This window comes from Desmodus rotundus, chromosome 5, assembly GCF_022682495.2.
Source record: "Desmodus rotundus isolate HL8 chromosome 5, HLdesRot8A.1, whole genome shotgun sequence".
Taxonomy (NCBI): Eukaryota; Metazoa; Chordata; class Mammalia; order Chiroptera; family Phyllostomidae; genus Desmodus; species Desmodus rotundus.
Genome location: NC_071391.1, coordinates 69,774,022 through 69,798,045, shown reverse-complemented (window position 1 = coordinate 69,798,045; position 24,024 = coordinate 69,774,022). Strand labels below are relative to the sequence as shown.

The 24,024-nt window shown below is 36.2% G+C and overlaps 1 protein-coding gene across 4 annotated transcripts in view; it reads right to left on the bottom strand.

Annotated features, from left to right (window-relative positions):
* Positions 1–2,193: 2,193 nt before the first annotated feature.
* CCDC82 (coiled-coil domain containing 82) overlaps positions 2,194–24,024 on the bottom strand; it is a 33,164-nt gene continuing 11,333 nt past the window's right edge. For 3 of the 4 annotated variants that reach the window (XM_045183581.3, XM_045183579.3, XM_024574624.4), the window contains 5 exons: positions 19,261–19,353; positions 17,622–17,746; positions 14,772–14,942; positions 8,214–8,399; positions 2,194–3,276 (listed from right to left, as the gene is read on the bottom strand). In XM_045183581.3, the coding sequence (XP_045039516.2) occupies positions 3,208–3,276; positions 8,214–8,399; positions 14,772–14,942; positions 17,622–17,746; positions 19,261–19,353 (644 nt within the window). In that variant the 3' untranslated portion in view covers positions 2,194–3,207. The other variant, XM_045183582.2, reaches the window with a different exon arrangement.

Genomic DNA, 24,024 nt, shown 5'->3' with positions numbered 1-24,024 from the left:
AGCACAAACCAAATCGATCTCTCACACAGACTGATGTCCCTCATCTTCAGATGACCCTGTCTTTAAGATCCCAAACTATGCATTGAATTCTGCTTGTCATTATTAGTTATGGAGAATAAACTAGGGGAAGCACAATATTGGGATAATTAGCTCCATAAGTACTGTAACTGTGTGTCACTGGAAGTCACTGGATTTGAGGTCTCGAGCAATGGCACTTTAATTCAAACCAACCTTGGCATCTCAGTAACAGGGTCCCGCTTCAAAGTAAGATATGAATAGAAATGAGTGGGTAAAATCAATGCAAACACTTACAGACAACTTATTTGCAATTTTAGTTCCAGATAAGATGGCCTAAACTGTTCATTTTATTTTCACAAATCTGGGAAGGTTAGTTTGGAATTGAGGACAAGTACATTGTGATGGAAGGAACTTTTATACTTTTCATTGGAACATGCTTCTATCTGCCCCTCCCCAGCCTAACTAAGTTTCTCACCACTCATTTGCAGAAAGGCGTAAATATACCTGGGTTAGGTATGCAGATTCGAATGAGAACTCTCTCAGGAGGTGTCATTAGAAAGTGAAGGAGTTTTGATCATTTTATATTTGATTTTTAAAGAGTCATATTAGATATCACCTCTTCTATTACTATGGGTACTTTATATTCAGCAGTCACAGTTGATGAGAAAAAATGCAGTATTTAAATTTAAAACTTATTGTTCACTCTAGTCATGCAGTAGTGTGGGTTTTGATTAACATGGAGTCCTTAGCCAAATCTGCTCTTCCTAAATGATGTCAACTTTGATTTCTATGCTAGACAGGGACATCTTAAAAACTTGTCAAGCAAGGTTTTAATAAATTTTCATATTATATTCCAGTGTTTTCGAACCCTTCTTTATAATGTCTTTTGCACACATTTACCCTTTATAGCCATTTAATTTCAAGCTGACATCATTATCAACCACACCTTCATTTCCATTCGTTACTATTTATTTACAATCACTGTTTTAGGCACAGCCCTTAGCAAGTATCTCCCTTATTATAAAAACAGTCTGAAGGGGTAGGTATTATTAAGCCCATTTATAGATGAGGAAACTGAGGTTCATCAAAATTAAACTATTTGCTCCACTACATGTAACTGGGAGATGACAAACTAGGACTTAAACTAAAGACTGATTTCAAACCTATGCTTTCTTAACCATTGGGCTACTGCTTCAATACTGCAGGGAAGCCGGACTATTCCCAAAAGAGCTCAAGGGCTGCAATTACATCTCAATCAACATGCTGGAGTCCAAACAAGTCCAGTAATACCCCCAAGAAATGAGTGGTGAATTGAACCACTCATCTGAATATGAGAACAAATGAGGAAAAATCGGTCAATTACTTTCAACTCTCCATATAGTAAAGTATATTTTCCTTGTTTTCCCCTTTTTATGATGCTTTCCCCTCCCTTATAACCCTAAAGCTTCTGTAAAGCCTTGTGCATTCTTTCAAGCATTACTTCCCTTTCACTTGTCTTTCTTATCATCTCTACTACCCATAGCTACCGATCACCAAAGCATCTAACACTATAGCAATGAATGCCCAGATCTAAAACATTCACAGATGTGTGAGATTTATGTTTACAAAGTATTTTTTAGTGCCGTACCAAACAATGATATAGATAAATAATACACTATGTCCTAATACCTATAAAAGTTAGTTCTATTTTACATTAAAAAAAATAATTTCTTGCTTTTGGCCTCCTGATCTACACTAATTCTCATTTCCTAAGAGCCTCTTTTTTGTTCTTCGGTGTTATCATGTATGAGAAGCCTCTTGTATTCTCTCTCCAAACACCCACTGAAGGAGTTTGCTTGTTTGCAATGACCTCAGACATCAGCAATAAGGCATGGACTCCTCACATACCAGCATCAGTATTTTCACCACTTGGTGAGCTTCTGCTACTTGTTGTTTACAATAATAGGAATAACTTCAGAAATTAATTCAAAATATTAATATTGATTTGATGATTAAATAAAATGTAGCTTTTTGTGTATGCACATACATGAAGTCCAAGAAGTGTACCGCATAATAGATGAAGCCAGGTTCAGCCAACATTTGAAGAAAGAAACAAGTACCTAAAATTCCACACTGAAACAGATCCTGCTAGAATACCACCTTTAGGAATTAAAGACACAGAACACACAGGGTCCCTTTATTCACTCTGAAGCCATTTTACTTTATTATGAGACAATTTAGATGTGCAAAGCAATGCAGATGCCAAAATATATGCTTTTTTATTTAGGGACTTTGTTATTATTGATTTTAGAGAGAGAGGAAGGGAGAGAGTGCGAGTGCGCACGAGACAGTAACATCAATTTGTTGTCCCACTTACTTATGCACTCACTGGTTGCTGCTTCTGTGTGCCTGACTGGGGAGAGAACCGCCTTTGAGTACGGGGGTGATGCTGTAACCAACTGAGCTCCCTGGCCAGGGTCAAAATATGCTTTTAAACTATTTCTGGCTGAATCTCTCTCTCTGAGATTTTCTGATTCTAACATAAATACTTGCATGGGAAAATTATGGATAAAAATAAAATACATCTTAATCATTAACATACAGACAAAATTGAAGAGAAGAAAACACTGCAAAGCATGAAATACATATTATGAAATTATTCCTGAAGTAAGGGTTAATGCTCTGGAGGCCTGAAATCTGCTTTACTTGGACTGGGTAACCCTACAGTCTGGTTCTGAGCAAGGGGATTGAACTGAACAAAATATTGAGGTTTCTTCCATGGTCCACTGATTTAAATGATAGTAGTAAAAAATATATTAGTGAAGGTAGAATAATAAATCGATATGGGCAGGGATTCAGCAATAAATACATGTCTATGATGGTCTAAGTACATTTTAAAAATATCTTTCTACTAAAGTGACAGGACATGAATGGCTATTCACATGATAATCATCTGTCATAAAGGTATTGTTATATAACTTCAAAATACACTTAAAATTATTAGGTTTATGTTTTCTATGTACAGCAGATGAAAAGTTTTATTAGACTGTAGAGTGCCACTTCATGGAAATTAAGATGAACATGTTTTAAACAAGATATTTTGCCATGAAGATAGAGATAAAATATATAAATGTCACATGATACAGAGAAACAAAAGTCATGATCTTCACATTTACAGGAATTTATAAAATCTTCTCTGAAGGCAATGTGTTACAATTCAAACTTCTCATCTTGAAAGTAATCCGCATCATTGAGATATTCTTGAAGTTGACCATATCTCTGTGTATACAATAAAAAAGCTAGTTATTTTACTCAAAGCAACGAACATAAGCTAGGCCTTTTCAATCTACAGACACCAACAGGCACAATTTCATCTCGTGGTAATCATGAACGAAAACCTTTTTAATATGAACAGGGGCTCAATTTCAAATGAGCATTTCTAACTCACATAAAACATTGGGAAAAGATCAGACTGAACATTATTATTAATTTTGTAACTTTCTTGTGAATTATATTTTTATATCATTTATCGAAGTATTGCAACTTCAGTAACTTATTAAAAAATTTGTTGAATGTGTAACATATATCAAATATTCAGCTAATGACTAGGGAAAAAAAAATAAATTTGCTTTCCCTATCCCTAATGAGAATGGAGTCAGTAGTAACATACCAACGACAACCAATAACGACGCCACAAAAAAGTACAGACACTGTTCTGAGGTTTCAGAAGGGGGGGGTGTCATGGTGAATTGAGGTGACAAGGAAAGAGTGGCACATAAGCTGTCCTGGGAAAAAAAGATTTGTTAGGCAAAGATTTGGTGCGGAGGGTTTTCGGTAGGACACAACAGTCCATACAACAGCGACAAGACAAGGAAGTATGGGATTTTACTATAATCAGGTTTTTTAGAGGAACAGAGAGAGAGAAGGCTGAACCAAAGAGGTTGAGGTCAGGGAATAAACAGTATGAAGCGCTAGGTTAAGAAGTTCAAGAATAATGTGGTAGTCAGTACAAAGTTGTTAGAGGTGTTAAGGAAGGAGACGGACAAGATCCAAAATGTATTTTTTAAAACATGGTAAAACACCCATTCTAGCAGAGTCTGGCAACTAGTTAGCAGTCTCCTGTAATAATTTGCTAATGACAGCCCGAATCTGAGTGACAGCAAGGACGATGGAGAGTTAAAGATAAGGTTAGAACACGAAAGAGAGGAGTCAGGATGATCTGGAGATTTCAAGGTTGACAGAGTTTAAAGTGCTTACCTCAGCTGAGGGGATTAACTGACTAATGGTTTCTTACTCTACTTATGAACTCTGGTCCTACTCCTAACGAGGTGATGACCCTGACTTTTGTGGTATAGGAAGGGTTTATGAGAGTGTATGTGCCTTCCAGACAGGGCCATGAAACCCCCCCCCCCCACTCCCAAACACATCTTCCTTGATCAGCTTCCCTGGAAAGGATGAAGAACAGAAGCAACCACCTACGGAGTCACTTAGGGATTCTCTTGACCTGGTACCCATACAGGTTCTATTACATATAAGTACCCTAGGACTAGAAGCCTATACTTTAAAAGTATGAGTGTTCTAAATGCTTTTCATATTGTTTCTTTATATTATTTTTTCTCTTACTAAATTTATTTTGGAAAATTGCAGTCTATCTGAGCTATACTAAGGAAAGGAAAGTCTTGCTTTTATTACTAACAATAGCCACGCACTAATAGCACTTACTAATTGCTAGGCCCTATATCAAATGCTTAAAAGGTGTTACTTAATCTCCACAATCAAACCCTAATTATTAATAACCCTAATTATTACTATTTCGTTCCTATTTTACTGAAGAGAAACTTAGGCTTACAGAAGTGAAGAAACTTGCCCCCAAATTCTACTGTTAGAAAATATTTAAATCCATGCTTTTAACTACTGTTGTATGCCTTTTCTGAGATTTAAAAGGTGGGGGCAGGGACACAGCTTTAGTATGAAAGAAGAAAAACCTCTTTAAGGGAAAGTGAAACTCAAGAGAGAAGGCAGTACTGCCTGGCTATTCATTCTGTCTCCCTAAAGATTCTGTTTTTATTATTTTTCTTTATTAAAAATTTGGAGAGTTTGGGTCTTATTATGTCAAGCCCTTAGTGCCAGATTGCTGATGAAGACTGTTGGAATTATGGGAATGGAGTATGAGAAAGAGGTCAGAACATAAACGAAAAGTTCGGAGTCTTCCACTCAGAAGAAGCAGTTAGACCTGGACAGAGGAACGGGTTTGCCAAGGGAGAGTTTTGAGGCTGAGAAGAGGACCGAGTGCAACATTTACTTTTAAGCAGGGGTCTTCAACCTTTAATGCGCTGAGAATCACCTAAGGATTCTTATTGAGTAGGTCTGTTGTGAAGCCAGGGACTACATACTTTTCATCAGCCTCTAGGTGGTTCTGACATAGATAGTTTAGGGCTATGTTTTGAGAAACATCAGTTTAAGGAGTGGAAGAAAAAACTTTTTCAAGTTAAAAAGGGGTGAAGAAAGAGAACAAGTGAGAGGAGTTTTGGGACGTGGCAGGATACCGAAACATAACTTGAAATTCTTATTTACATAACAATACTTATGCAATACATTTAAATTTACTTTAAACGCATCTATAAAACTGAAGCTTGATACTTGTACAGACATACATTCTCCACTTCCTCGTGTTCACCCCCCAGCCTGACCACCCTACACTCAACTGCCCTGCAAACCACATCATCATATGCACCTTCTTCCTGACAAAAAAGTTAGAATTTTGCCAGCGCCATATAACAGTATGTTTTTCAGCTCTAATTTAGAATGAGACATATATTAATATACTTATTGGTTTTATTATAATTTTATCATTTGCTCTTCTTTTGCATTCAAGTTGCTCCTAACCTTTAATATAATTAGGTGAAAAACAGAGCTTCCTAGTTGAACTGTTAGAAGGAGGATCAAGAAGAATAAAGTCAGCCTAGGTGGCAGGTTTTGAGGAAGAAATGCTGAGATATCCTGAGATGATGGAAGAAAAATGCTTGGAGGAAGAAAGAGCAGATAAAGGAAAAACCAAGATGTGAAACAAGCTGGAGGAGGAAAGACAGGAAGAAACAGTCTGTGAAAGGTAAAAGGATGGGTTGACATAATAACTGGGAGGCAAGACCAGGAAGAGACACAAATACACACCCATTCAATAGCATTGAGCCCTGGCATTCTAAAGGGTGAGAGTAACCGTGGCCATGAAACTGCAGCCAAAGCAGAAGGCAAGCATCACGCCAGCACGCACAGAGTGCCGTCACTCACAGACACAGACACAGACACAGACACACACACACACACACACACGCTGAGGGGCAGGCAGCGTGAGGCTGAAAAATGTCAGAGCACCCGACCAATTCGGAAATTTAATCACAGCACGAAAAGCTGCATATGGGTTTACACTGGCTATAAACTTCCTTAGTTTCCAGAAAAATCTTCTGAGAAGGTCTATGGGGAAATTTTTTAAAGTAGGGGGACTACAGAAAGGAAGTAATACTCTTTGATACTTTCTGTGCAAAAATGTGCACACTGCCCTAAACATGTACGATCCCGAAGCACCTTCAATGGCCAATGCTAAGTGTTACTCTCTAAGCACAGTATGACACTTGGCTTTCTTTTCCTAAGAATATTTTTTTCTCTTTCCACATCTCTTCTGTGGTCTTGAACCCTGCTGAGCTTTCTCTGAGGCACTTAATTTGAAAATGGTTTTAGTTTTTTTCTGCAAAATTTTATTGTTCTTCCCAGATATATTATTACATTACACATATATACATATGTATGTATGTGTGTGTGTGTGTGTGTGTATATATATGCACAGTGATTTTCCTACACCCAGTACACAATTCTATAAAAATATGCTGTCCCAATAGGTCTTTCACATCCTCTAGAGGGTTGGAAACACTCAAACGCATCAATAAAAGCACTTAGGAACTTAACGTTATCTAGCAAAATGAAGACAGGACTTACTGGATAAGTGATGGGTCCTCCCTAAGGCAAACCGAAAAGCACAGAGGACAGGGAGGAAAGCACTGGGAGTGAGAGAAGCAGAAGCAAAGTAAAAGATAAAAAGCTGAAGAGAGTAAACTGAGAGAAACAAGACTTAAGTGTCGAGATGTGGGGAGCAGGCAGAGTTCACTCACTGGGTGGTGGTTCGCCATGGGAGGGTAACTGCCAAAAGGGAAACCAATCTTGACGTCATTTTCTAGACACAGAGACCTCTGCCGAACACGACATGTTCTAAGAAGTTCCTGTTTTCTTGTTCTCTTTTTTCTTCTCTTTGCTCAAAAGTTTACTCTCTAAGCTATTCTTCTTTTTTATTTTCCTCTTTCACAAATTCTCCTATGATATAAATAACCCAGGCAATGGATCTCAAATCAGGCTTTTTTTTAAAGATTAAATATACTGTTTATCTGGGTTGCCTGAAAATCTATTATATGTTCTGTCTTACACATTCACGTAACTAGATATGTTTTAAAGATTTCACACTAGCATTCTGTCAATGTACATAAACATTCTGAAAGCTACGTGAGCAGACCAGAGCTCGTGAGCTGCCAGCAGATCTTTAGGAATCCAGTGCACTCTTCAAACCCCCACTGGATTCCTGGTATCAAATTTAGTAATTGACAGGATATGGGGGAGTCAAAATCAGTGCCGTGGCCTGAAACCTCTGCTTTCCCCTTGATCTTCAGTTACAGGGCTCCCTGCTAAGTCCCATGTCCTCAAGAAGAGGATGTGGGTGGTATTAGGACTGGCAGCCGAGATCCTTTCCTCAGATTGGCACCAGGTGCTTCTTCACTCTCAGGTCACAAGAACTGTTCTAAAGAATAGGAAGCAGACAAGCAGAGGTGAGTCCTGTACTTTATCAAAGAAAATAAGGGGGCTTAATATATATCTAAGGAACACCACATTTATAAAAGTGAAAACAGAAAGTCTTCATTAAGGGACAGTATTATTGCTGATTAAAATTGATCTGATGAGCTGAATGAATGCTTAGAACATTAGAGCACCTCTTTAGGGTAGGACAATGATAAGCATGAAGGGAATGGGTGAAAAAAGAGAAAATACGAAGACAGGGAGGGAAGGAGAGATTCTCTTTTAAATTTCGCTGACTTCTGATCATCGGTACCCTTTTGCTGATCACAGTTAGGCTCCAGAATCTACTGACTGAGACGGTTACTTTGTATTCACCTCACCTCCTCAATCCAGCCACTCTCTTTTGACTGACTGAAAATTCTTTCCACTGTTTCTTTAACTTGTTCATCTTCAACTTCTCCTGTCTTTGCCATGGAGCAACATTCTTGGTACAGCTTGAATTTAAAATGTTTCAGTTTATGATAAATTTTGGTACGTTCAGCACAAATTCTTCCAACAATAAATACCTAAATCAAGAAATAAACACAACCTGAATGTGATGTGAATAATACAGCAACGAATATACACACTTTCCGGTTTTCAGATTTTAATCGCAAAATCTAATGCATTATATATTTTTTAAAATGTTTATGCAATGATTCCATTACCATCTCATTTATATAACCCAGTTAACAAGAATTGAGCACCTGCTCTGTTTCAAGCACTGGAAATACATAAGGGAAAGATGTCCGCCTATTAGGAGAGCTTATAGTCTCGGGAGAAAAACAAATGACTATAAAACAATGTGTCAAATACTAAGCACAAGATGCTATCAAAATACAGAGGTAGGACAATTAACTGAATGCAGAGGGGAGAAAGCTCCTCAAGTAGGTGATGCTTGAACTATGTCTTTGAAAGACAGTTTGGGAAGGAGGAGAAAAATGGCTTGTAAGACAGAGGATGGGCACACCTGAAAGCAAGCAAAGCATGCAAGCTACTGTACGTTCACGGTGACTGAGTTAAAAATGCCTGGATCATGGTAATTTTCTAGGTTACAAGCTAGAAAATATCAATACTAAGTACTGGCAGTGTTTTTACTTAATACTTTTTTTCTAAAAAATTTTGTAAAGTAAAAAATAACTGTTCAGTCATATCTGTGTCTTTAATTAATGAGTCTGATCTGTTATACTATCTTAACATTTTATTGTTTGCAAATCAAGAATTTTAAATTCTACATTTATATGGACTTCTAGGATTTTATAATAAATAATACTCTTCTTGTGAAATCAACTGACAAGGAGATTTCTCTTTCAGAATAGTATGAATATATCCTTTGTTAACCCACCTACAGCTAAAAAATAGGAAGAGTGTCGCTGCACTGACCTAATTAAATATAACTATACCTACATTTCTTCATTCATTGTAGGAAATGAAACAGAAAGGGCTTCAAACATTCTAACACGATTAATCTTATTTTCATGGAGTAACCTTCCTAACCTCTGCACGTGTATTTGTCTCTGTGTATAGATTCACTAATGGGTTAGACTTTTATGAGTTCAGTACAAGTGATACAGTAACAACATTGATCTATGTAACTTTTATTCTATTTGACAAAAAACTGTACTGTTTTCTTGGAGCCCCACTGCAAGGGATCACACAAGTGATGAGTTCAGCAAATAATCCAAGAGTATAGTGGCAAAAATGATTACAAGTTAAATGTGATAATTGGCAACAGTCATGTTTGCTGTGTCACCCTGTGAAGACAGTATTTGGGCCAGCTTACAATCTTTTTAAAAATACCTAAATGTTGAAGAAAAGCATGGTCAGATTTCTGTTCACATTCTGTGTAAACCTTTCTGTTTTTCAGATCATTAGAAATAATCAGGTTGCTTCCTCTAAGTATCTTCTGCATTCCAATGTTACTAAATCAGTCATATCCATTACAACAATTTACTTGCCAATGACTTTCACTTTGAGTAAAATAGTTGCAGTGGCCACTAGGGGTATCCTTTGTCTCTCCATTTCTACCATCAAAGTAGACTGAGGGGAAGTCTCTTATGGCTGTTCAGGATAAAATATAGGGATTCTGATTTTAATTTCCATTATACTGTTTCCTACAGAGGAATTTATCTGTACAGATTTTTAAAAAAGATTTAATTTATTTATTTTTAGAGAGAGGGGAAGGGAGGGAGAAAGAGAGGGAGATAAATATCAATGTGTGGTTGCCTCTCATACGCCCCCTACTGGGGACCTGGCCTGAAACCCATGCATGGGCCCTGACTGGGAATCGAACTGGCAACCCTTTGGTTCACAGGCCAGCACTCAATCCACTGAGCCACACCAGCCAGAGTTGTAAAGAATTTTTAAGTTGGGACAAGAGGGAAGGAAGAGGTGTTTAAAAATCCTTATTTAATTTTTTTCTGATATGTAACAAAAATATCTATTGAAAACATTAAACATTATAGTTTACTTCTTTCTGTTTCTAATTGCTACTCTCCTAGCATCTACTTACACTTATGTAGGTCAATAAAACCAAAATTACCTTTAGAATATTCTCACACTATTTTTTCCCTCAAAAGGGATCACACTTTATATGGAAAAGCCTAAGCCGTTCTTAGTAGGGCTTTACAGAAAACAGTAAATAACAGCTGTATACTGCAAGAAGACCTCTCCCCTCACCACACCCATTTTTAGGGTATTGCTGCACCCTGTTAGACCTTACGAAGTAATGTAGTACAACACAGTGTGCACTGGAGGATTCCACTTATGAAAGTACTAAAACAAGTAAAGCTAATCTACACTGTTAAGATAGTGTCCTTAAATGTCCAGAAATGTTTTCAAGACTACTTTTAATTATCTAACTGCATTTCTAGACATTAAGGACACCATTCTAACAAGATAGTATTGAAATCACTGGAGAGATAGAGATATAAGTGCTCTGATGATTGTTCTCAGAGCAGATAAAGTGACGTATACATGATTATATGCACGGTAGCCCAGTTCTATAAACTGATAAATCTGAGAATAACTGAGCCTTAGGGATTCAACACATACAAAGATATAATTGGAAACAAAGCTAAAAATTGTTACCAAATTTTCTGAAAGCAGAAGATGGTGAATTGCAAATTTGTTAGATATAGCCAATGGAAGTATAAATTAACATTGGTTAACAAACTAAGGCAAGGAAATATAATGAAACATGCATTACGTACATCTGTATATCCAGCTAATTGTAGGTAACTTTTTAAGGTATTTCTCACCCTGGCTGGTGTGGCTCAGTGAACTGAGTGCCAGCCTGAGAACTGAAAGATCTCTGGTTCGATTCCCAGACAGGGCACATGCCTGGGTTGTGGGTGAGGTGTCTGATTGGGCGCCTGCAAGAGACAACTGACCCATGTTTCCTTCCCTCTCTTTCTCCCTCCCTTTTCCTCCCTCTAAAAAATAAATTTAAAAAATTTTAAAAAGGTATTTCTCTAGCTCTTTATAGAAGTTAAATATGAAGAAAAAAGATCCTCAAGAAAGAGGAAGGATGGGATGGAGTTTGTTTACAATACTAGGCTTCTGGAAACATGCAGGGGTGTCCAACCCGCAGCCCTGATGGCTGTGAATGTGGCCCAACACAAAATCATAAATTTACTTAAAACATTGAGATTTTTTTTTTTGATTACACGCCACAATGTATTTAATGTGTGGCCCAAGACAACTCCTCTTCTTTCAGTGTGGTGCAGAGACGCCGAAAGGTTGGACACCCCTGATAGTGCAACACACCCAGCCAAGGGATTCTACTTCCTCTTGGCCCATTTTTCAGCAAGGACACATTATCCATCGCTACTTGGGTCATATTCCTGTCTTGCCCCATCGGACCTTAAGCACCTTGAGGAATCTGGACAGACTCTGGGAAAAATTAAAAATTAATTCAAGACTGTTGTCAGTCCTCCCATCTGCCTGTCAGATTTCCCATCTCTCTTTCCTCCCGGTGATTTCCTCATCCATGCCCACAATCTGGTGGTCCAAGGCCTCTCATCTCAGTATCCTACCCAAGACTGCTATAACGAAAATTACTTTCTCCCATTAATTCCACTTTCCATCAAAGCATCCCCTCTCTCAAGAAGATAGTATCAGATAAGAAGAAAAGTTTTACCATTAAACAAATTCACTAACAGCATTCTTTTAAAGTATTAGTTGCACCTTAAAAGAAAACCCCAGCAACACCAAGGAGTCTCAATTTATGTAACTATAAGCAGTAACACAAAATGGAAAATTAGCTTTGAAAATAACCTGAGGGTGGGTGTGGGGGTGATCAGTCTCTCTAATGCTTTTGGTTAAAAAGTTTTGTTTTTTTCCTCCTTTTCTTTCCCCCCCCCTTTCCTTTCCATACATGCATAGACATGGCAGTTCAGTAGGATATAAAAGATTTTAATAAATTATTCTTCCTATAAAGGAAAAAATTACTGAAAAAATATAGTATTAAAGAATTTCAATCACACTATCTTAATATAAAAGTAACTAGTTTAATGCTTGCATATAGCTATACATACAAATACACACATTTTTACATAGATGCAAGGTAGTGTATACATTGCTGCTTATTTCACTTTTACCTAGCATTGTTTCATAACCTTAAAATATTATTTTAGTGGTTGTATTATATTCTACGACAAAATGATGATAGCTTATTAAATCCCCACTCAAATATTTTATTTGGATTATTTCCATTTTTGTACTGGATTGGCCAAAAAGACACACTTATCATTTTCACCAATAACTGTATTGATTTGGATACGTTGAGTATGTTGGCGTCTCCCATGTGGTATAACATTGATTGTTCTCAGTAATATCTTGATTGGATCTCTATCAACTTCAATTGGTCTGCCTGATGATAGACTGTCGTCCACAGAGAAATAGCCAGCACGAAACTTCGCAAATCACTTTGGACATGTTCGGTCAGTCACAGCACCTACTCCATACACTGCACAAATCTTTTTTGGCATTTCAGTTGCATTTTTACCTTTCTTGAAATAATAAAGCATAATATGCTGAAAATGTTGCTTACTTTCTTCCATTTTCAATATTAAAATGGCTAGACAAAAATTCACTAATTTTGATAAGTTTTTTTAAAAAATGCATGTTGATATGACAGCTGTCACAGTCCAAGCTAACAAAATTGTTTTGAATGAAGTTAAAGACAACTAAGTGCTACTACAGCATTTGTACAGAAAAAAAAAATGAACTTTTTGGCCAATCCAGTATTATAACCAATGCTTCGATGAACTTCATGATTATGTCATTTGCTTTTATTGAATTATGTTGCAAAGAACAAACTTACAGGCACTGAATACGTATAGCTCTGTAACTCTGGCTATATAAGTATATAGTTATCTAGTATCTAAAAAGATGTATCACATCCTTTCTTTCTCTAGGAATCTTTCCATGAAATTGCTAGTTTCAACGCAACCTTAACAGAATTGCATTTTGTCACTTAATTTAAAAATACTTTGCTACTTGAAGAGCTATTGACTGGCATCTTTGGGTAGTTTCAGTTGTATGCCTTTAAATAGAAAATAATCATTTTCCAATATATTTGTTAACTTTTATATTTTTCCATTGTGTGACTGGTGTATTAATGTTCCTTGCTTTTATTTCATGAGATCACCTATTTCCTAGATATTGTAATCAACTATTTTATACAGAGTCTCTTTCACTCCACTTTTCAAGATTAGCTGTAGACAGCAAAGACAGTGAATATCCAGCAATATTTTTATCTATAAAACAGAAAATTACCCTTAAAGTATTAAATCACTTTTATTAAGAATCTAGATGTCTTATCTCATAAAGTTATGAGACTGACGTGCTGCCTACTGCGCTAAGAGGGCACCTTATCTCACAGAGTTATAAACCAGTTTTAAACAATTGCGAAAGCCGTATATGACTATGTCGAGAAAAGAAATGTGTCTTTATAGTAACTTGCCGAATAAAACACTAAAGACTACATCTGAATTCGTTATTCCTATACACACTTTCTAGAGATTCTTACAATTCAGATTGTTCAGAGGGACCTGGTTAATTATTGCCCAATAATACTGAGGAATCATACTACCCAATCTAACAGAATTCAGATGGATAGTGTATTTGTATTTAAATAATTGACTGGCAGTATTTAGAGTCAACTTTGGGTTTCTAACTAGTCCCCAAAACACACACACCCTTCACAAATATACAGGTTCACCAGAGGGAGCTTTCAATATCAATAGTTTTATATTTGTAAATGCAGGAGTTTTACATAAATTAAAAAAAGAAATAGAAGTAGTCTGCACCTGCACTTTTTCTCTCTTCACATTGTACTACTTTGCTCTTGTTTATCAAATACTTTTCTTCCAATGTTTTCTTCAGTTTTGTCTACTCATTAAAAATTAACAGCACCTTAAGTATGTGATAGCTGTTCTAGACTGACACACTTCTGATATAGGCTAGCTTGGAGCATGGTTTTCTTTCAATTCTCCTATTAGGATGAGTAGGCCTTTCAATTACTTGCTTGTGGACTGTGAATTTGGTAGATTATACAGTTTTCCACTTGGGTCCAAATTCTCCTTTGGACCCAAACAACATCTGCTTCTTCTGCCCTAGTTACCTCTCTTTTTATCCTCACCCTATACCCTCTCCCCCCACCCCCTCCTGTTTGGGTGAAGTGTACTTAACAGAATGTGCATGGATTTTAGTATCTGACTGAATCGGGAGTAAATCTGCTGGTGAGACATATTTTTCACTTTCAAAAATTGTACTATCTTTCCTTGTACTCTTTTCCCTTCTCCTAGTGCTTTCTCCATTTGTAAAAAATAACCTGGGGTTACTTTGCAAGCTTAGTATTTAAAATACTGAAAACTAAAAGGAGAGGAAAATACCTGTTTATCATGTGACATAAAATCATCTGTTTCCATAGTCCTGGTATCATACAACTGTCCCGATAAATGCACTGTATATTTGCAGCAGCGATGCAACCCACAAGCCTGGCAGGAACAATTTTCGGGATTCTTCATATGGACACTTACATTAGAATAATTTTCTACACGCTCCTGAAAACAAACAAACAAAAATGTATGTAATTAGGCTATGAAGAATTAGAATGATGACAACAAAAAGAACCTAACCAAATTAAAAGCAACATTAGGACTCATAATAACAGGATGAAATATAAGAGCAAACACTGGTATTGAATATTTCTCATTTTAATACTGAGCACACAATAAGTATTTGACAAGATATTTTTATATATAAAATGAATTTAAAACTTAGAAATGTTAAGTGGAAAAAACCAGGCTAGAAAAAAAGTTAGTTTCATATCCTTCATGAGTTACTATGAAGTAGTGATTTATCACAGGTTTTCTTTTCCTTCCTCTCATCTCTAGTTAGTGTTAATGAGGAATTAGTTAGTTTAAAATAGGAAGCAATGAGCAGCAAAAATTCAGAATATAATAAAAGATGAAATCATTTAGGTTAGTCAACAACTGGGAAGAACAAGATCACATTCAGTCTCCATTGTGGGAATTGTATCATATTTGCAACAAAATATTTCAGAAATAATTTAATCTTTGTTGGTTATTTACTAAAGTACTATGAAAATAAACAAGTTGGAACTAGGACTGCTAGGTGGCCAGTATTGAAATGGACAGTGTAACTGCTGAGCTAGCACGAGTAAACAAAGAGAAAATATTTGGCATTCATAAATAAGGTTTATTAAGCTGTGTAATTACTTGTGCCTGAGTATTCTTGCTTGCTCTCTAGACCCGTGCGAGAGACTCCTGTTCTAATTAGTAGTGTAGATTAGGTTTTACCACAATATTTGAACTGTACACAATGAGCATATTTAATCAGGATTACTAATCCACTTTCACATTCTATATTAACTAAGTATCCAACAGACTGATCGTTTCTACATTGGATGATTCACAACACGGCCTTTTGTCTACCTTTACTATTTTTCATATTTCATGACACTTCATGACACATGTCACTTACAGGCTGACTTTCAGAGTGAACAGCTGACTAACTACCTTCCCTCCAGCTTCTGTGTTACTCAGGGAAGCACATGCTGAGTTGAAAGCTCTATCAGCTTGGTTCCCTGAGAGACTACAAGCAGAGCACTCCTGTTGAATCACACTGAACATCTAATATAAGTTAAAAATAAACTTTGTTGAATTAACCTATTCAAATTTTTATTGTAGGTTTTTTTGTCACATTATTTAATTTTTGCAGCATAACCTAGCTTATCCTGACCAAGATCGTACTCAATCATCTATGTCTCCAAGTTTTTGAGCTAATATTTTGTTGTATCTTATAGTTATTTGAACATTGGGTTATCCAAATTCAGCATAAGCCTTAGTATGGTAAATCATAATATAGCATAATGGTATGGGCTTCAGAATCAGAGAAACCGTAGAAACCTGGTGTTTCTAGGTTTCAGTGGCTTGGCTCATTACTAGCTGTGTAACCTCATATCACTCAATTTTCTTAGTCACAGTTTCCTCATCTCCAATGGAAGAAATAACAGGGACCTCCTAATGTGGTTGCCTTTGAAGACTGAATAAGATGCTTTACTTTGCATGTAAATTATTTGGCAAAACTAAGTAATCAATGAATAATCCTATTTTTCTTTCTATTAAAAAAAGTATTTATATCATGTTCTAAGAGCTGTACTATCTGCTTTCTAAGTAAGTAAATATTTCCCTTTAAAATAAGTAAATATTTTCTGTATCTGAGGAAGAAACTGGAAATTAGAGAAGTTAAAAACACTCACAATCAAAAAGACACCCTAAACTCAAGCCATCCTCCCAAACGAAGTCTTCTCTTTTTGTAATCCTGTAACTGGCCTTTAACTGAAACCATCTGTGGCTAATTTATCATTAGGTAATTTAATGCTGAACAGGCCTTGGGTGAAGCCAAATCTCCTGACATAAATGAGGTAGAGTAGCTAATGATTTAAGTGCCAGAAGGGCGTTAGGGAACTTGAACTTCACTTATCTTGCCATTTTCCTCTTGCTAATGATCATTAGACGATAGAATGTTAGAAGTGGAGAGAAAAAAGAAACCTTAAAAATCATATAGTGCGCTCTCTACTATTAGAGATCATAAAAAAGAAATCTAGAGGATAATATGGAATCCAATAAATCTTATAAATTAAAAAGATGGTTTACTCAAATTGGTACAAAATCTTAACATGGAAAAGGATGTTAAAGACAACAGAGGCATTTATTTTCCAAACTGTGTTATGGAAATCCGTTATCCTAGGAGGTGATGAGTATTTCATGAAAAGGAACCTCATAGTAAAACACAAATTTGGAAATATTACATTCTATATGGCTCTCTTAAAGATTTACAATATAAATTCACACACTAATTCTCCTTGAAAAGTCCTCCAGTTAAGTTAAACTCAGTTTCTCAAACTTCCCTAACTTTTCTGAAGCAACAAGAAACATCCTGTGAGACAATCTCCTCATTTTAAGACATGAGCTCAACCCTTCAGACCTTCTAGTTATTCTTCATTTGGAACTACTTAATTATTGGATAGAGATAATAAGTGTGAATGATTAAAACAATAATTGCCTTTAGAAGAGGTAAGAAACAACGAGCTTATTATGTGAAAAGAAAAATGCCAATAATTTAGGAGATTACTAAGCCTGACTGAACACTGAAATCCTGAGAGGTCTCCCACTCCCCGTGCACCGCAGAGATTAAAAAATAAATGAACTGTATACCTTATACTGCTCTTTCCAACGACTTCTGGAGGATAAGCTCTCTAGACGAGGCTGAACGAAGCGGTTATCCAAATAATGAAGTGATGTCAGCATGTCTTGAGCATATGATTTTTGCCTGGTGCCATCTGTTTAGGGGAACAACAACGACGACAAAAAATCCCAATCACTTTGCCCTCATGAAATATTTAAATAACTGAATGCTTAAGGATTTCTTCCCATAGCTTTAGGTTGGTTGGTTAGAAGCATTTTAAATTAAAATAAATTTTTAATGATGTAAAAATAAATCATTCCATCAGCGCATTAGGGAGAAGAAAGAGCCATACAGGCCTTCTAATTGTTCCTTGAACACATCAAACTGACTCTTTCCTAAGGGTCGTTGCCCTTGCTGTGCTCTCTGCTGGATCCACGCATTGCTTCCTCTCTCACTTGGGGCTTCTGTTCAGGTCACCGCCTGAGACACTGTCTTTGACCAGTCTAACATAGACTTTCTTTTCTTTGTCCATTTTGACCTCCTTGTCTACTTTGTTCTTTGTTTTCAAGAACTAATCAGCAGTTGAAATCATATTGTTATATATTTGTTTACTCATTCTCTGTCTCTCCCATTAGACTTTATGCAACATGAACGGCAGGAATCTGACGTCATGGTCATTGCCATATCGCCAGCCCTCAAATGATCCCTGGCCCTTAGTAGGCACTCATCAAATATTTGTTCAACGGGCTGCGAATGAAATCTTATTTTGGCACTCAGGTTGATATTCAACACAAGATACTTACAGTGTTTATTAAGTGCCAGATACTGTCCTAGATGCAAGGGATAAGTATATAAGGTATGTTTCTTCTCATACTCTTGGAAGGGAGGAAGGTGAAAACACATTTTCAATATACATATGAAAAGTGTATTCACATCAGTACCACCATACTCAGGATAATGACAGTACAAATGAGGGAGTGACAAATGTTACTTGAGTGGGTCATTGATATTTTTGTTTTTAATCCTCACGTGAGGATTTTTTTTTAATTATTGATTTTAGAGAGAGAGGAAGGGAGAGCGAGAGACAGAGAACACTGATGTGAGAGCAAAACATTGACTGACAGCCTCCTGTATGTGCCCCAACCAGGCATCAAACCTGCAACATTTTCGTGTACAGGACGACACTCCAACCAACTGAGCCACCCAGCCAGGGCTCATAAATAACTTTAATAGTGAAAATGAGTTTACACTCACCTGGAAAATCCAGGCTAGAAAGAGATTATATTCTAAGGAGGAACAGTATGAGCAAAGGCACAAAAGCTTAAAACAGCGTATCTTTTGGTGAAATTCAAGGAGCTTAGAGAGGCTGGGGTAACACGTGAGTGTTGACTATGCTGCTGTTTTAAGAGTATGTGTCCTGTATTTTCAGATTCACTGTAAGCTCCTAAAGACAGGGGACTGTCACACATTTCTTTTGTACTTTCCACTTTTCACAAATAATAAACACTAACAAGTTTTTTAAGTGGATGGACTTTTGGTGCAGTTGATTCTTGAGGGAATAACAACTGGAGGGTCCTAGAATGGGTCTCCTCGGTTTTGTTATATACTATAAATGGTTGTATAAAATTGGAAAAAGAAAAAGTTGTTACATTCATATGATTAACTTACCATACAATGTTCCCAGAAATGATTCATCTAAAGCATTGATCAGAAGAGCCTTCACAACTCTTTCAAAGTGAGTATAGTGGTCACTAAAAGAATCTGAAATTAATTTGAAATAAATATTAGCATCTAGTAGACAAAAAAAATCCTGAATAGGTTCATTTCTCCAAAGCTAAGAAATTAATACTATAAATAGAAGTATTGCTTAATTATTCTAATTTTACAGCTGCCTCAGTGACTTCTCTAGTCATTGAACAAATCTCCATTTTTCAGATTTACTGGCTTCTCATCCAAAGTTCCTAGTTGTTATTTCAAATAATCTTCACTTTCCAAACTTATTTAGGCAAAATTAAGAGATACGCTGTAAAAACAAATCAAAACCGTTCCCTGATGACCTAAGTTTAATTATCAACTTGACAATTAGAAAGACCAAAAGAAAAACACCTTCTATAGGTGGATTGTTCAAACCATACACTACGCTTCTAGTAAGTTTTCTTTAAAACATGTTACATACACCATTGTCTGTCAAACTGCTATCATTGCCAGAATTCCAATGACTATAAAAACTCCATTTCCTTTTCTGCTGCCCCAGATTTAGAATTTTCCACATCAATTTAGAAAATATATCTACTATGCTTTCTCGTACCAAATATATAAGCCTACTTTCCCACTAACCCAATCTGGTGCACGGAACCATCCGTTTGATGAGTTAGGCAGTGATTAGAGAGAAGGTCCCTACTACTTCCCATTGCTCTTGGATTAACGTTTACTATTGCTGTGGAAATGTTCTCCATCAAACACGACCCCTTCCTTGACCCCCCAAATCATAATAGAACATTTGCTCTGTCTGGGCATCTGTGAAGACATATTAAAAGCGGTCTATTTCAGGAAAAGTGGAAGATGCCTGGTAAGGGATTAAAGGAAAAGAAGACCCATCCACGAGTTGAGTCTGAGCTTTGCTTTCAGTTGAAATTAAACAAAGATTGGGATTCAACATGGAGAAACATTTAAATGTATATTTTAGTTACTAAAAGGGCTGTATAGCTCCTTTTTTAGAATTTAGGGAATTTTTAGTATACATCTTTTTAAGGAAACACCTATTGAAGTATTAAAGTGAACAAAATAAAGCAGTAGTAAAATCAAATGACAATAGCAGAAAATTTGCACTTTAGAAGGCCTATGACTAACTGAAAATTACAAAAGAATTGATCATAGCCATTTATGAATATATTTTTTAAAATTATTAGAATTGGAAAATGAAATACTTCAAAAAATTCGACTTTGACTAGACTTTCATCAACCTCTGTATATAGTATTATAGTGTTAGTAGATAACTTGTGAGTGTTAAAATGCACTTAAACTGTAATACTTCTTAAATTTATTAAGGAAAAACTATTCAGGGAATATTAATAGATATGCTGAGAAAAAAATCAAATCCATTCTCTGTGCACCTAACTTTAACTATCAAATAAACTGAAATAGAATTTTTACCTCACTGAATTTTTATCAGTTTTGGATGTTACTTGCCCGCTATGGAGTTTGGGAACTGCTGCTGTATTTCAAAGACCCTGAAAGTGTCTTCTTAGGATTGGGATTTAAAAAGCAGAGGATCAGAACCACCTGGAGTTTTTTCCTAATCACAGAATCCCTCTGCTACTAACATGTGCCATAATGACCTTCAAAAAAGTCAGGAAGAAGGCCTCCATTTCCTCCACTTCATTGTCCTTGAGTGGACAGGTAGGTGGTAAAATTATGCTCCTGGCATCTCAAATTTTTAAAAAAATGTATTGAGCAAGTTTATGCCAGGCATTGTTTTATGCACGTACATACATTGCTTTACTTCTCACAACAAGCCTACTAGGTACTACCATGACCTTCCATTTATTTTTAGTTGAGGAAATAGCAACAGAGAGGATGTAAAACTTCCCTAAGATCACACAGCTAATGTTAAAACTAAGGCTGGAAACCAGGCCGTCTGACTCTTGATTTCATGCCCCTATCCTCTATAGGTAGATGTTTTTCTGCATGGGGTTTGATATCATTATATTTCAGAACAAGAAATTTTTAGACTTGGATGGAAAATTGGAGAAAAATTCAAATATCTCATCTTAAAATTAAGAAAAATGACATAATGATGAAATAACTTACCGAAGGTCACACAACTACATAGAGGCAGAATCAGGATTAGGGATCAGACCTCTCCAGAACTCTATTCAGTGCTTTAACTCCTCTATTGGGTAGAGTTCTGTGCAATGTCCTAGGAATATTGTTTACAACTTTCCTCCATGATTATAAAATTGTTACCGGACACAGGAGAAAACCAACAATATTTCTGGTTGTGCATAATTTCCCCGCACCCAGTCACGGGACAGTCTAGGCATTCTGCCGATTCTCCACGCACCCTTTTATCGTGCATTAACTTCACATATGTGCGAAGATTTTGTTTCAGCACCATCTTCCCACTGATGCGGTGCTCGTTCTCCTGTCAGTACTACGCTGCTTCACTTACTGCAATTTGGTGGTAACTTTATATCTGGTGGGGCAAGCCTTTCGATTTACTCTTTATTTTCAAATTTCGTTTCTTCTTCCAAATGAACTTTAGGATTGTTTTGTTAAGTTAAATCATACAATTACAGAATAACTTCTCATACTATTTGTTACCGTCCAGAAACGTGGTGTGTCACTCCTTCCCCTCATGTTTTCTCTTCTGTTCCACAGTAAAGTTTATTCTTGTTCCTACAAAGCTATGCTTAAGGTTAGGCCTAGAAAGTGTATCATGTTTGCTAGTATAAGTGGAATGTTCCCTCATTTTACCATCTAAATAATTGATAGTATGGTCATTTTTCTGAGATCTTTTACTAATTCCAAAATACTAAGATTCTCTTAGATAGTTATGGAAAATGAGCTTCCTGGGACATTACAGAGAAAGAGAGATTGTTTAAGAATTCCTGGGCACTGACTCTGCTTTCTTCCCCAACCCCAGGGAGGGTGTGGTCTTGCTAGTGCTGTTTAAGAACCAAGGGAATGTTTATAAATATTCTCATAGGTGGATTTGTGGCTGTACTTTCTTCTGGAATGAAGGTGTAAGCTCAGTGTAAAAGGACAGAGGCAGAAGAAGAAACTGGCTTCTTTTTCTACCCTTAACAGGTCTTACCCCGATCCCACATAGGGGAAAAAAAGGACATGAGAAAGCCATGGAGACACACACTGCCCCTACTTTTGCTCGCGATCTATTCACCTCCTTTCTCCTCACTTCTCTATCCTTGGTTAAAGAAATCAGAAAGGTACAGCTTTTGTATATATAATCACATTATGTTCAAAGAATGTCTTTTCTCTTTCAGTAGTTATATTTTACTTTCATGTCTTGTTACACTGTTCAAAACACTAGAACAAAGTTAGTAAAAAGATTTTTGTCTTGTTCTTTATTGTGAATAATTTTTCACAGGCATGTCCAGTGCTTCATTGTATGTATGTTAGCTGTTGGTTTAAAATATTCTTTTTTATTTAAAGGACATATGTTCATATCACTATTTTTTAATACTTAAAAAACTAGATATGGACATTGAATTTTATCAAATGCCTTTTTAGAGTCTGTTAAAATTATGGTACAATTTTTTCTTAACATTAATGTTAGATTAATATGGCACCTAAAATTAAACTATTTTTATAGTTCTAAAAAGAATGGTTAATGTTTTCTTTATTCTTGTAATTAAAAAAATTTCCTTCACAGGCCTTTTTGCAAATCCATTTTCATCATCTTATTGGGATGTGTGCCTCTTTAATCTGCAGGAACAGTGTGTTCGGCAACTTGCTCTTCTATCATCCTTTAGATTCTCATGTCATGTGTCTTTCTATTCAAAAATATGGTATGCTTCTTAGTACATTCAAATCTTTCCCATGTCTCACTACAGTTATGTATTTTTCTTCCTTTAGATTTCCATTTATTCTCTATTTTCCTCCCAGGAGTTTGTGAAATAGGATCTTCATTTCTATTCCTTTACTTACCATCTTTTCCCTCAGAACTAGCTTCTTTTTCTTCTCTATGCTCGAAGAACTTTGGTTTACCCTACATATCATTGGTGAGATTTTCTGTACTCTTAATTCTGCTCTTTACCACTTTCAATATAGATTCCTGATTTTAAACTTTTAATTTCCTGGCAATTTACCTTTATCTTACCTAGCTCCCTTTCACCTCAAATGACACTCATAACTTCCTATTTCTTTTCCAAAAATTCCAAAGCAAATGTTTTATATAATTTTTCACAGGCATTTTCTTCCTCTGAGTTTCAGAGCAATGTTACCTTTGCCTTTTGCAAAAGTAGTTCACTGGTACTTCTTACTTATCCTAGAGCAAGAGGAAAAGTTCTAGGATTGAACATTTAATGTAAATGGACATGGAATTATTCTTGGGCATACTCTGTGCTATGTTGATAGAATGGTTCCCTTTAATTGCTAGGTGGAAACTAAGTTAATGTCCGCTCTTAGTCCAACTTCCAGTCTAGCAAGTATTTATGCAAGCAAGGCACTAGAGATGTAGTTTTGTATCTACCACTGGGTTCTCTGTCACTCTTGAGCATACGACAGAGTACTGGAAAAATAATCTTCAGTACCTACAAATCTGAAGGTTATTCCTCTACCTGTATACAATATTTTTAGTAAGTGAACATTAGATTTGGAATAAAATGGACCACTGCAGTCTACCCCTCTACTTTCTATCACACTTTTTCTGGGAGTCGCAGCCTCAGAATACATATAGAAGAATATAGAGGT